We start from the raw sequence: 13463 nt of genomic DNA, 5'->3' as shown, positions 1-13463 counted from the left end.
TTTGTTTATTTGTTTATTTATCTATCTATCTGTTTATTTATTTAGAGAGAATGCAAGCAGGGGAGGGGCAGAGAGAGAGGGACACAGAATCCCAAGCCGGTTCTGCACTGTCAGCACAGAGCCCCGCTGGGGGCTCAAACTCATGAACGGTAAGATCACGACCTGAGATCACGACATGAGACGCTTACCCAACTAAACCACTCAGGTGTCCCTGAAGTGACTCATTCTTAAACACGAACAGTCAAGGTCACCAACATCTGAGGAAAGCTGATTACATCAAAGGCAAGGACCAAAACAATCAGAGAGAAGGAACTCAGAGGAAACAGACCATGCAGGCTGCTGGAGGAACTTGAACAAACAACTCTAGGGAATATCATCAGAGAGATAAGAGGAAAGATCACCTCTGCAGGACCCAAACAGGATGCTGAAAACTGGGAGCATTCCAAGAACAAGGAAGAGGGCTTAGAAATTGAATACATGATAACCGAGATTTAAAAAACCCACAGATGGGTTGGAAGATAAAGACCAAGAATCGCCCAGAAAGCAGAACACAAAAGGAATGTAATGAAAAGCAGGAGGAAAGAAATGAGAAACTCAGGGGTCCGTTTCAGGATGTGTGCCATCTGATTAAAAGTTTCAGAAAGAGAGGATAAAAACCAAAGGGAAAGAAATCAAATAGGTGATGTTCCTGAACATTGTCCAGGAAATGAAGGATGTGAGTTTGCAGATGAAAGGACCACTGGATGTCAGCAAAAAGGATGAAGGCAGTTCTCGTGGGGACACATCCCGACGGCATTTCAAAACATGGGGGACAGAGAGAGGCTTCTGTAGCTTACAAAGAGTAAAAATGCTCAGGAAACAGAATAATATGGCACATTCTATACCCAGCTGCCCAAATAGAAGGCCTCCAAAATTCTGGGGGGAAATGATTTTTCAACCTAATTTCTATGCCTGGGAAAACCACAAGTTAGGTGTGAACGTTGAAAAAGATATTTTCAGATATGCAATGCAAAAACGTACTTTCCACGCACTCTTTGTTAGACAGGTACCGGAACATGTGCCCCAACACAACTAGGGAGCAAACCAAGGGGAGGAGACAAGAAATAAAGGAATAGGATTTGCAGAGGAAAATGAAGGAAATTCTCAGCATGAGAGTGAGGGAACTAAGCAAGTCTAAAGAACCACCAGCCCAAATAGAGCAGGAGGGCAGAGGCTCTAAGAAGAACACCGGTGGGTCTATTGGGTTGAATAGCATCCTCCCCAAATTCATAACTACCCAGAACTTTGTAGGGTGACCTTTTTTGGAAATAAGGTCTTCGTAGGTGTAATCAATTAAGAAGAGGCCATACATGGGGCACCTGGGTGGCTCCGTCGGTTAAGCATCCGACTGCAGCTCAGGTCATGATCTTGTGGTCTGTGAGTTCGAGCCCCGGGTTGGGCTCTGTGCTGACAGCTCAGAGACTGGAGCCCGCTTTGGATTCTGTGTCCCCTGTCTGTCTGCTCTTCCCTTGTTCATGCTCTGTCTCACTCTGTCTCTCATAAATAAATAAATGTTTGAAAAATTTTTTTAAAAAAGAAGAGGCCATATGTATAAGGATGCCAGTTGTACCGGGCCCCTAATATAATATGACTGGCATCCTTACAAGGAGGCCATGAGAGACACAGAGAGAGAGGACACATCGAGGGAAAAAGGCCACGTAAAGATGGAGGCAGAAACTGCAATGATGCAGCCACCAGCCAAAAAACCACCAAGGACTACCAGCAACAACCAGAAGCCAGAAGAGAGGCACGGAGCATTTCAGAAGGAATCAGCCCTGGGGCGCCTGGGTGGCTCGGTCGGTTGAGTGTCCGACTTCAGCTCAGGTCATGATCTCACAGACGGTGAGTTCGAGCCCCGCGTCGGGCTCTGGGCTGATGGCTCAGAGCCTGGAGCCTGCTTCTGATTCTGTGTGTCCCTCTCTGTCTGCCCCTCCCCCGTTCATGCTCTGTCTCTCTCTGTCTCAAAAATAAACGTAAAAAAAAAAAAAAAAAAAATTAAAAAAAAAAAAAGAAGGAATCAGCCCTGCCAGAACCTTGATTTTGAACTTCCGGCCCCCAGAACTGCGAGAGAATAAATGTCTATTGTTTCAAGCCACCAAGTTTATGGTAATTCGTTAGGCAACCCCTGGGAAACGAATTCAGCAGGAAGAAACCAAACAAATAGGAACTAATAGATTTCCTGTTGGCATTGGTTGATTTGGAAAATAGCATTAGAGGGTTTTCCGGTTCTGGTGGAGAATTTAGGAGAATTAATGACAGCAACCCAAAACAAATAAATCATTTAAAAGTGACTCCATGAAGGGGCGCCTGGGTGGCTCAGTCGGTTAAACGTCTGACTCTTGGTTTTGGCTTAGGTAATAATCTCGTGTTTAGTGAGTTCGAGTCCCATGTGGGGCCTGCACTGGCAATGCAGAGTCTGCTGGGGATTCTCTCCCTCTCTCTCTTTGTCCCTCCCCTGCTCATGCGCTCTCTCTCTCTCTCTCTCTCTCTCTCTGTCAAAAATAAATAAATAAACTTAAAAAAAAAAAAGTGGCTCCATGAAAAACAAAAGGTTAGACATTGGAGGTAAAATCATTGTACATCACTTGGCTCAAGAGTAAACAACACTTACACAGACATAATGATATATACATTGACTAGAACTTAACCAAAAACTAAAAAACTAATGGTAGGATGGAGAACTTTATATCCTTACCTTCCATCATAAGGAGGCAACCAGTAACGCCTCAGATGGACAAATCAGGAAACAGCAGAATCTTGTTCAGAAACATGAGAGTGAACATTAGAAGGACCAGCTAAGGAATCTTGAGGGTGTTACCTCTGCGGAGCAGAAGTGGGGGCAGAAGACTGCTTTTTTTTCACCCTATTTAATTCCTTAAACCAAGTATGTGCATGACTTTAATAAAAATAACACTAAAAAAAAAATCCCCTGCCTTTGGGTGCCTGGGTGGCCCAGTCTGTTGAGCCCCTGACTTCAGCTCAGACCATGATCTTGCAGATTGTGGGTGCGAGCCCCACGTCAGGCTCTGTGTTGTCGGTGTGGAATCTGCTTCAGATCCTCTGTCTCCCTCTCTCTCTGTCCCTTCCCCATTTGCGCTCTCTCTCTCTCTCAAAAACAAATAAACATTTAAAAAAAATTCCTGCCTCAATTTTGAATGCTTTTGGCAAAAACATGGGTTCTGAAAGCCTTCCTGTTCATTGTCTTCCATCTTTGACAGAGTTGGTGGAAAGCGGGAGAACCGATAATGCCTTGATTTAGGGTTCGTAGTGTGGTCCCCAGACTAGCAGCATCAGAGTCATTCGGGGACTCGTTAGAAATCCAGAGTCTCTGGCTACACGCAAGGCCAACTGGCTCAGAGGCACAGAACGTGGGGTCCAGCCAGCTGGGTTTGACACACCCTCCATGTGACTCTTGATATTGGCTCCACTTGGAGAACCACCAGCTCAGTGAGTGGGAGCTTCGTTCGTCCCCATATGAGCCAGAGGTATGGCCCTTTTCCAGGCACAGACTGACACCCCAGCCACCTTGCGAAAAGTAAAAGTGTCGGCCAAGTCAAAAACTCCAATAGCGTTCACTCCTTCTGATTCAGTGATCCTAATTCTAGGATTCCGTATTACACATGGAAATAAGCTTTGCCCATAAAAGTATTCATCACTGTGTTACCTATGACGGTGGAAAATCAGAAACAACCTAAATGCCCACATGATAGGTATTGGGTTAAATACACCCATAGACTAGTTAAAAATGGTTATCGGCAGAGGCGGAAGGATACAGAGCATGCTTACATGTTAGTGGAAAGAAGCAGGGTTCAAAATTCTCCATACGGCATGAGCACAACAATGTGGGGGGGAAAAAACGGAGGAGGAAACATAGTCTGGAAAGGAAACCCTTCCAAAGTGTTCAATAGATGGGACCGAGGTTAAGTTTTTTTCTACTTATTTTTTTTTTTTCTTTGCAAAGTCTTACAGTGAGCGCGTGTGTACTCATTTAAGCAACCTATCTCTGGGGAGACAAGTTGGCGGACAAATTGAGAAGGGGCCACCGCTTTCGCAAGAGGAAGGCTTCTCCCAGTTGGAGAACTTTAGACCTTCGTGAGCCCCTTCACGGTCTCCTTAGGGCTGTGCAGGCAGAGAGGCGGGGAGGGGAGGAACCCCTGATTTATGTGCTGTTCCACCCCCAGGGTCTGGCATATTGTAGATGCTCAGTAAATATTTGAGGAAGAAAGGAGGGCTTTCTAAAAACTTGTGATGGAGATGTGACAATGCAATTTTATCTCCCCACCAGACTGTGACTCCTTTGAATGATGGTACTTTCGTCTACAGCCATACCACACTGAACACGCCTGATCTTATCTGAATGATGGGACTTTTTTGGTTTGGGTTTTGTAATCTCTAGAAGCCCCTCTGAACACAAAGAAGTGCTCAAAGAAAGCTGAATAAATTATGATCCTGATATTATAGATAATGAAAATGCCCATGTTCATATGGCAAAGTCATGGCAGATCTGGGCGTCAAGGTCAGTGAACTAGGTTTTGAACCGGGTGCTTTTTGGGGGGCAGTCAACTGCATAAAGCAAGTCCCTGGTCCCCCAGCACTCTGGGACGACTGGCCTATGCAGAAATCCAAAGATCTGCAGAGTCCTCCCTACAGCTCCCGCTGGCCAAAGGTCATGTGCTAATTAGGCTGCCAAAGTCTACAGGAGGGCTCAGCGAGCTCTAGCTCAGATGACTTCCCTGATGTGAGGAGATAGGGCCTCTGCCTGTAAGGATTTAGACAGGCAGAAAAGACAGCATTCCTGGCAGGGGCACTTCTTAATTAAAGGCACCAAGAAGAAAACAAATGAAATTAATGGCTGGTACACATGACTATCCTTGTAAGCATGTGAGGCACTCAGAAGAATCTGGCTATCTTTCCAGAACCCAGTGGGTAACTTACATATGTTTATCAAATGAACAGTTGATGGATGGTTGAGTGGATGGATGGATGGATGGATGGATACATGGATGGATGGATGGATGGATACATGGATGGATGGATGGATGGATGGATGGATGGATGGATGAATGGATGGACGGACAGATAGATGGACAGACAGATGGATAGATGTCCATCAATGGCAGAATAGGAGTTAAGGGGCTCTGGAAACAGACAGGCTTTGGTTTGAATCCTGGGTTTGCCCTTGTCCGCAGTGTGAGCTGAGGATATTACCTCATGTCCTTGAGCCAGGTTTCTTTGAGAAGCTTCTGGAAGTTATGCCAATAAAATAATGCATGTAAAGTACCACGCTCATAGTAAGTGCTCAAGAAATGGGAGTTATCATCTGCATTGGTCAGAAAGGGAAGGGGGAAGAGATTCGATGGAGGCTGAGTTGGCTGTCTTACTACTATGTCGTCTCCTTCCTACAAAGGAATCCTGAATTTCCTTTGGGAAGCCATGTGGTTTGAGTAGCTTAAGCCAATCAGTGTATTCCTCAGGTCAGGGAATGTGTATGAGACAAAGTGGTCCAATCAGGGTGAACCTCAGAGTATTTGCTGCGAATGCTGGGACACGGCCTTTTGTTCTCCTTAGAGGTAACAAGGAAGCTGGTAGCCCAGAAGCTGCTGGCAGTTACACTGGGAGCACCAGCCTAATGACAAAGCTGATGTTCCAGAAGGCAAAGTGGAAAGACACGAAGAAATGTTGTTCAGATGCTGGATCCAGCCTCACCTGAAGTTGGTAACCCCTGGACTTTCAGACAGATAAGCCAATTAATTTCTTTTATGTTTAAAGCTGATCTAAGCCAGATTTTCTATAATCAAAAGTACCCTGATATAGAAAGGAAGCAAGAATGAAAATATATGAATAAATGTCTAAGGAAGATGAAACAAGGGTGGGGGGTATCACATTGTAAGAGACTTTGGATGGCAGAAATCGGGGCTAAATTTTAGCTGTTAATTCCCACTTGACATACAAACAAACCAAAGCCAGGGGGTTAAACAAGAAGCAACTTGCCGACGGGTGCCTGAGTGGCTCAGTTGGTTAAACATCCGACTCTTGGTTTCGGCTCAGGTCATGATCTCATGGTTCATGGGTTCGAGTCCCGCATAAGGCTCTATGCTGACAGTGCGGAGCCTGCTTGGGATTCTCTCTCTCCCTCTCTCTCTGCCCTTCCCTTGCTCTCTCTCTCTCTCTCAAAAATAAACATTAAAAAAAAAAAAAAAAAAGCAGCAGCAGCAACTTGCCTAAGATGACACAAGTTAGCTAACTTAACGAAGTGTAGGGCTGGAACTCAAAACCAAATCCTCTGACTCGGTGCCCTTTCCCACATACACACAGCCATTATACCTACGGAGAAACATACCCCATCCGAGGGCAACAAATCCCTGGAGGCACTTCTTTTCTGAGAAGAAGGAGATGACGAGGAGCGTGTGAAGGTAGAGGCCTTCCACCAGCAGCCAGGCATAGTTGGCCATGATGCAGTATTGGAAGAAAGCCATGACCAGCTTACAGCCCACCTGGACAGAGAGAGGCAGGTGAGCCCCAGGCTGGGTAACCATGGGCTTCCCTCTGATGGCCACCCCCAAAGGAAGTGACACGGTATGCCGCAGACCGAGTCCCTGAGGTTCATGGCCATCCCCTGTGGCCTTCCATTATCGGAAGACCAGGCCCACAGAGTTCTCTAGAGGGTGGAACTCAACATGCCAGCAAGCTCCGTCAAAAAGGTTAATGGGCCATCACAGAAGCAGGAACTACATTCAAATTCTGGAACTGGCTGCCAGTTGTAAACCTGTGTCAGATATCGCCCGACTCCCAAGTTCCTCATTTGCAGATGAGGAAAGAAGCCTGGAGAAGGAAAGGGATTTCTGAGCAAAGGGTAACAAAATGCTTTCCATGCTGTTTCCCCAGAAACGGTTGAAGGGATGTACCAATTATGTTAGCAGGCAACACTGACGGTGACAATGGCCCCTGACTGGCACACTGCACCTGTTCTGGAGACCTCTAAATACCGGATGGGGGCACCAGGGCTGGCCTTGCTTGATTCAGTGACATTACAGGCTTGTCTCTTGCCAGGATCACTGGAAGCTATGCCTGGGGGGATGTGGAGCACGGGGCTTCGGCACCAGCAAGGAAACCATTCCCACACTACAAGGGTCCCTTTCCTTTCACTGAGCTGTCCCCTGGGGAGAGGACAGCTCCTGGAATGGCCTAAGGGCTGCTGCATGGACTGCTTTGAGGTCACATCCACAGAGGAGAGGCACCTGGTACTGTCCTGCTGGCCAGCTGTGGTTCCTCCCTTACGGCCACCCACAGACTCTGATTCTCAGAGGTTCCCATGCTTGGCTCGTGAGTCTAATGTTTAGTAGAACCCCAGAAGTTTCCTTGCAGGGCATTGCTGGACTTCCCCGGTGCTGGTCAGTGAGAGGGCAGGGTCTGAATTTAAGTCTTCTGACTTCCCCACTGGTTACTCTTACTTCAGCCTGCCAATCTCCCTAAGGGATAGGGCCCTCCTGCAGGGACGGCTCAGTTTGAGTCAGAATACACACACACACACACACACACACACACACACACACACACACAAAACTACAAACAGTACAAACTTAACAGATCTGTTAAGGAATTACAGATGTGAGTGGTGGGAAGTGACAGGCAGGTTGACTGAACCAATCTCAATCTCCAATCCCTTTCTCTCTTGTTTGCCTCTGCTGTGGAGACTATGATGGTAAAAAAAAAAAAAAAAAAAAAAAACCTCAATCTCCCAGCCTCCTTTGCAGTTAGGTGTGGTCACATGACATGGTTCTAGCCAACGAGATGTAGATGGGTGTCTTGGGGTGGGGATTCCTTCCCACCATAAAAAGGCAAAGCTGCCCAAAGACAAAAAAAAAGTTTCATCTTGACTCTTTTTTTTTTGTGCCTGGAACATGGATGTGAAGCCTGGGGTTGTGGCAGCCGTATTGTAAACATGCAGTGTAAAGTATGGAATCAAACATGGCAGAGCAGAAAGAGGGAAAATGACTGGGCCCACCATGGCATCATGGAGACACTGTGCCACCTCTAGATTGCCCATCTGTGGACTGCTTATGTGGGAAAAAACTCCTGTCTGTTTAAGCCACTGATGTGCAGTTTTCTGTTATATGCAGCAAAAGAGAGTCTCAACTGATACACAGAGAGATATTGCTAAGAAATAAGGCTCTCTAAGCACTCAGAAGGAGAAAAGTGTTAGACTTAGCAAAACAATTGTTGTACTGCAGACCTGTGTGTGCAGACATACAGGCATACGCTCATACTTTTCTTTCTGCCACCAACCTCAACCCTCTTTAAACTTGACCATCTCTCTACAGTTAGGACTCTGCAGATGAAGGGAAAAGACAAGCCTTGCTATATATCTAATTGCCACAGTGGCTAATCCACTCCTGGATGCTGGGAGTTGAAGGGCAGCCCCCAGGGGCTTCCTGACAAACTGCTCTCATACATGACCCAGACCTTGCATGGGGAGACATGGGACTCTCCCCAAACCTCCTGGCCCGGCTCTAGTACTGGGCCCTCTACGAAGCATTGGGTGCAGCCTTGCAGGGACCTTCGGGAAGGGCAAAGTGGCTAACACCCTCTCCAAAGTCAGGCTGGGGAGAGCAGGCCGGCCTGGCCACACCCCAGGGCACGCAGGCATGTTACCCTGTGGGCATCACAGTGAGCGACATCGTCCGAAGAGAAGAGGACCGCATCCTTGATGAAGTTGGACAGGGCACGCAGGATGAAGGACACAAACAGGTGCATGTGGATGTAGTTGCGGGTGCAGTGGAGCCTCCTGGAGGGAGAGAATGCAGGGCCATAGGGGCCAGAACCACAAGGGCTGTACAACCTCGAGCAAGCCTTTTCACCTTCCAGAGACTTTGTTTCCTCCTCTGCTGGAGGGGTCAGCGTCCGTTGCTTGTTCCTCGTCTTCTGGTACAAGAACCACGCTCTCTTATGGGGAACCCACTGCAGCTCTGGGTGGGGGCGACTCCACCCTCCCACCCTGTTGACAGACTCGACCAATCACAGTACTCCACCCCTGGCTCAGGTTGGGCATGTGATCCAAGCCCAGCCTATGAGAACAACCCCCGCCCCCCATTCCCCCCAGGACTTTTCATTGCATCTAATGGAGAAGAGGCTCTCTTTGTCCTGGTGTTACCTAGCTGGTGGAAGGTGCCCCTGCAGAGAGGCTGCCTGAGGATGTGGCCAACGCAGACTGGAGAAAGGGAGGGAGACACATCTAGTTCTGCTGATACCTTTGACCACCTCGAGCTGGCCATTCCTAAAGCCAGAGACCCCTGAACTTGTCAGTTATGTGTGCCAGGTCACCTTTGCTTTCTTAAACTGTTTTTTTTTTTGTTTATTTTTTTTAATGTTTATTTATTTTTGAGACAGGGAGAGACAGAGCATGAATGGGGGAGGGTCAGAGAGAGAGGGAGACACAGAATCCGAAACAGGCTCCAGGCTCTGAGCGGTCAGCACAGAACCCGACGCGGGGCTCGAACTCGCGGACCGCGAGATCGTGACCTGAGCCGAAGTCGGATGCTTAACCGACTGAGCCACCCAGGCGCCCCTTCTTAAACTGTTTTAGGGTGGATTTCTGTTTCTTGTACCCAAGACTCTGGCTAACATACTTGTAAAATGGGGCTGATAATACCCACCTTAGAGCATTGTGTGAAAATCAGAAACAGTACATGTAAAGCAACTGTGCGTTACGTTCTTAGCTATATATACCGAGTCAATGTTGAATGCATAAAAGAATGAACAAGGTCTCAGAAACATCAATGTTTTGCCACAGGTAACATTTAGATCAAGGGCTAACAAAGTGGCCCACCCAGACCTTCCTTTCTCTTGGCCTGAGCAACTGAAAAAGACCCAAAATCTGTGTCTGCGGAAGGCTGGGGAGACAGAGAGCTGGCAGTGTGTTCTCACCGGAAAGCACAGAGGACACTGAGGGCAACCAGGAGCATCACCAGGGAGGAGCTATAGCCCACGGTGTACATGACCTTCAGCTTCAGCAGGTACTCGTGCTGCAGAGAGAGGCATGCATCAGTCCCAGCCTGAGTGCACCTGCTCAGGCTGCTTGAACCGTTCAGCTCTTAATGCTGTGCTGATCCGACTCCACGGACATCAGTTCACAGACTCGGAACACCTTGGCTTCGGTAAAGATCTTGGGGATCATCGGATGCCAACTCAAACTTCTACCCCGTGTATAGGACCCCTTACCCCCACCCCGAATTCAAGCCTTTGCTGGAATACCTCCAAGGATTCAGGGCTCACTGCCTTTTGAGGAAGTCGTCTGGTATACAACAGGGCAGAATATTAGATAGTTTTTTCTCATGTGAGACTAAAACCTATTTTAAATTGCAGCTATTGGTCCCAATTCTGCTTCTGGAGCCACTTAAAATAAACTGAATTTGTTATGTACCTAAGACCTGTCATTAATTTTTTAATTGTTTTTAAAAGGGTTTATTTATCTTTGAGAGACAGAGCGTGAGGTGGAGAGGGATAGAGACAGAGACAGAGAGAGAGAGGGAGAGAGGGAGACACAGAATCCAAAGTGGGGCTCCAGGCTCTGAGCGGTCAGCACAAAGCCCCACACTGGGCTCGAACCCATGAACCATGAGATCATGCCCTGAGCCCAAGTCGGAAGCTTAACTGACTGAGCCACCCAGGCGCCCCTCTGTCATTATTTTTTTTAAATAAACTTTTCACTTTAGAATAGTTTTGGACTTATAGAAGAGTTGAAAAGATCTTAGAGAGGTCTGTCATTTCTTAATACAGCTTTTCTACCCTCTCATCTCTCACACGTATTTTCAGCCTTACATTTTTCCTGTGTCTTCAGTATCTTTCCACAGTCCTTTATCCTTCTGCTCAATTAATATGCTCCAGTTTGTCAATGCCCTTCCTAAATAAGACACCCAGAATGGACAGCTGGAAAGATCTAGTGTATTCTCTGACCAGGAAGGAGTAGAGCGGGACCATCACCTCCCCGGACCCATACACTGCACTTACACTAACACAGCCAAGCAGGCGTTTACTTAACGTGGCCAACAGCCCCTTCACATTACTGACTCATCTTTGATTCAGAAAGATCTCAATGGAGGGGCGCCTGGGTGGCTCAAGTTGGTTGAGTGTCCAATTCTTGATTTCTGCTCAGTCCGTGACCTCATGGTTCATAGGATCGAGTCCCCGTGCTGTCAGCACAGAGCCTGCTTGGGATTTTCTCTCTCCCTCTCTGTCGTGCGCGCTCTCTCTCTCTCTCTCTCTCTCTCTGCCCTTCTCCCGCTCATGTGCACACACACGCTTTCTTACTCCCTCTCTCTCTTTCAAAATAAATAAATAAACTTAAACAACACAACAACAACAGAAAAGAAAGATCTCAATGGAATGGAAGAATGTGACACATAAAGATCAATTTAAGACCTACATCTTTTAGGTTCAAAAAAATAAATTGTACGACAATGTGAAAAAGAATCAAAAAAATTTAAACCAACGCTGTACTGTATATTGCCAATCAAATTAACAAATACTTAATGGTAATAATATTCTATGCCGGTGAGGGTGTAGAGGGAGCAAAAATTGCTTCAATCTCTCTGGAAAGCAGCATGTATCGAGAACCTTTGACATATGCATTCTTTTTGACCTCCCTTCTACCACTAGGGATTAATTCTAAGAAGTAAGCACAAATGGAAAAGCACATTTATGTATCAAGATGTTTATCACAGAACGATATGTGATGAAAAGGACTCAAATGTCCAACAATAAAACAATTAACTAAATTATTTCAAATCAAATTATTTTAATGTGATGCCACCATTGAAATGCAGCTCACCAAGGGTTTTAAACGAGGTCAGAATGTGCTAAGAGTGTGATGTTAAGTGAAAAGGCAGAGTACAAATTTTACATGTACAGTGTGATTCCTGCTATATGTTTAAAAAAAGTGTTAGGTTGCATTACATGACATTGCCCTTTTTTATAGATCAAATGATTGAATACTGGCCATTTCATGTGATTCGATCTCAAACATGCACGGAAAAAAGATTCTAAAAAGATTGAAAAAAGATGTAAAAAGATGTTAGAGGTTAATAATGGTTAACTTTGGATGATAAGTTTGTGGCTAGAGTGGTTATTTTTATTTGTATTTTTTCTACTCTTTTCATTTTTCTCCGGTGGGTAAGTACTATGGTATAATCAGAAGAAAAGGGTAATTAATTAAAAAAAAAAAAAAACAGGCACAAGAATAGTATTGGGGAAATCTTGCTGACAGCTGTTCATATGAAAATGACCTTGAGGTTCAAATGGCCCAAGCTCTGTGGTGTTAAGAAATGTACCGTAGGGAAAGAACACAGGCTTCAGAGCCAAGAGACAAGGTTTCCAAACCCACGACTGTCACTCACCAGCTGTGTGACCTTGGGCAAATTACTTAACTTCTCTGAGCCTCAGATTCCTCATCTGTAAAATGGGGATAGTATCTACCTTGCAGGCTCATTGGAAGAACAAATAAAGTATCAGGTAGAATATCTAGACAATGCCTGGCACTTAGAAGACACTCGGGGCATGTTCATTTTTCCCCACCTCCACCCTCCACCCCCATCATCCACCCTTCAACATGAGTCACCAGGCCAAGATTATGGTATGAACTATGAGGTATAAGATAGCTGCTAAAAAAATTAGGCTTCTTCTCAGTTACGGTAATGAAGTGCTGTGGGGACAGCAGACAAAGTTGGAACGTTTGGAGTGCTTCGTCCAGTTCTGGGCATCATGCTATTTTATGAGGCACATTAATAAACTGGAACATTTCTGGAGAAGGGAAGAAGGCATGGAAAACCCTGGGTACATTATGCCTTGAGGAAACTAACAAATAAACTTAGGGAAGAGAAAGATTAGAATGACTGACAGGTAGAAGCGTAAGACCCAATCGGTGAGCTCCAGTGGGACGAAGTTACCAAGAAGAAATCTGACTCAGAGTGCCCGAAAGTTTTCTGAAAGCAAGAGGTGGCCTTCGATGGGATGGCTGTCATGTGACATTGAGCTTCCCCACTAATGTGACGGGGGTCCCAGAAGCCAGGAGCCACCTCCCAGGGTGGTAAGGCTGCATTAGATCCATAGTGCCTAGACTTTGGGATATTAAAGAGCAGTCAGATGTCAAGAAATTAGAGGCCCCAGCTGTCAGCCGATAATCTTGCCACGGGCAGGATGAGCCGCATGCTAGAGGGCATGAGCCTCACTCCTGAGGACACCTGATTTTGCAGCTCTCAGTTCAGAAACAGATTTGGGCCCGTCTGTGGCAGCGTGAGGCATGGGGTGACAAGTATGGGGCGTTCAGGCTGATTACTCTGCACTGTCCTGTGGCTGGGTTCATTATTGCCGGGGGACCCTCAGGATACCAGCCAACTCTACTCATTCCTGTGTTATGTCTTTAAGTTCGG

The 13463-nt window shown here is 46.3% G+C and overlaps 1 protein-coding gene across 1 annotated transcript in view; it reads right to left on the bottom strand.

The window, feature by feature from the left end:
• The window catches only part of SCTR (secretin receptor), a 77779-nt gene that overhangs the window by 14015 nt on the left and 50301 nt on the right, over positions 1-13463 (bottom strand). Inside the window, exons 5-7 of the mRNA XM_042994268.1 lie at positions 9964-10061; positions 8692-8824; positions 6380-6533 (exon numbers count right to left, since the gene is read on the bottom strand). Of these exons, the coding sequence (XP_042850202.1) occupies positions 6380-6533; positions 8692-8824; positions 9964-10061 (385 nt within the window). The remainder of the gene's footprint in view (positions 1-6379; positions 6534-8691; positions 8825-9963; positions 10062-13463) is intronic.

The sequence above is a fragment of the Panthera tigris genome, chromosome C1 (genome assembly GCF_018350195.1).
Source record: "Panthera tigris isolate Pti1 chromosome C1, P.tigris_Pti1_mat1.1, whole genome shotgun sequence".
NCBI classification, from domain to species: Eukaryota; Metazoa; Chordata; class Mammalia; order Carnivora; family Felidae; genus Panthera; species Panthera tigris.
Note: the sequence above shows the minus strand (reverse complement) of the source record. Positions and strands in the feature narration are given on the sequence as shown.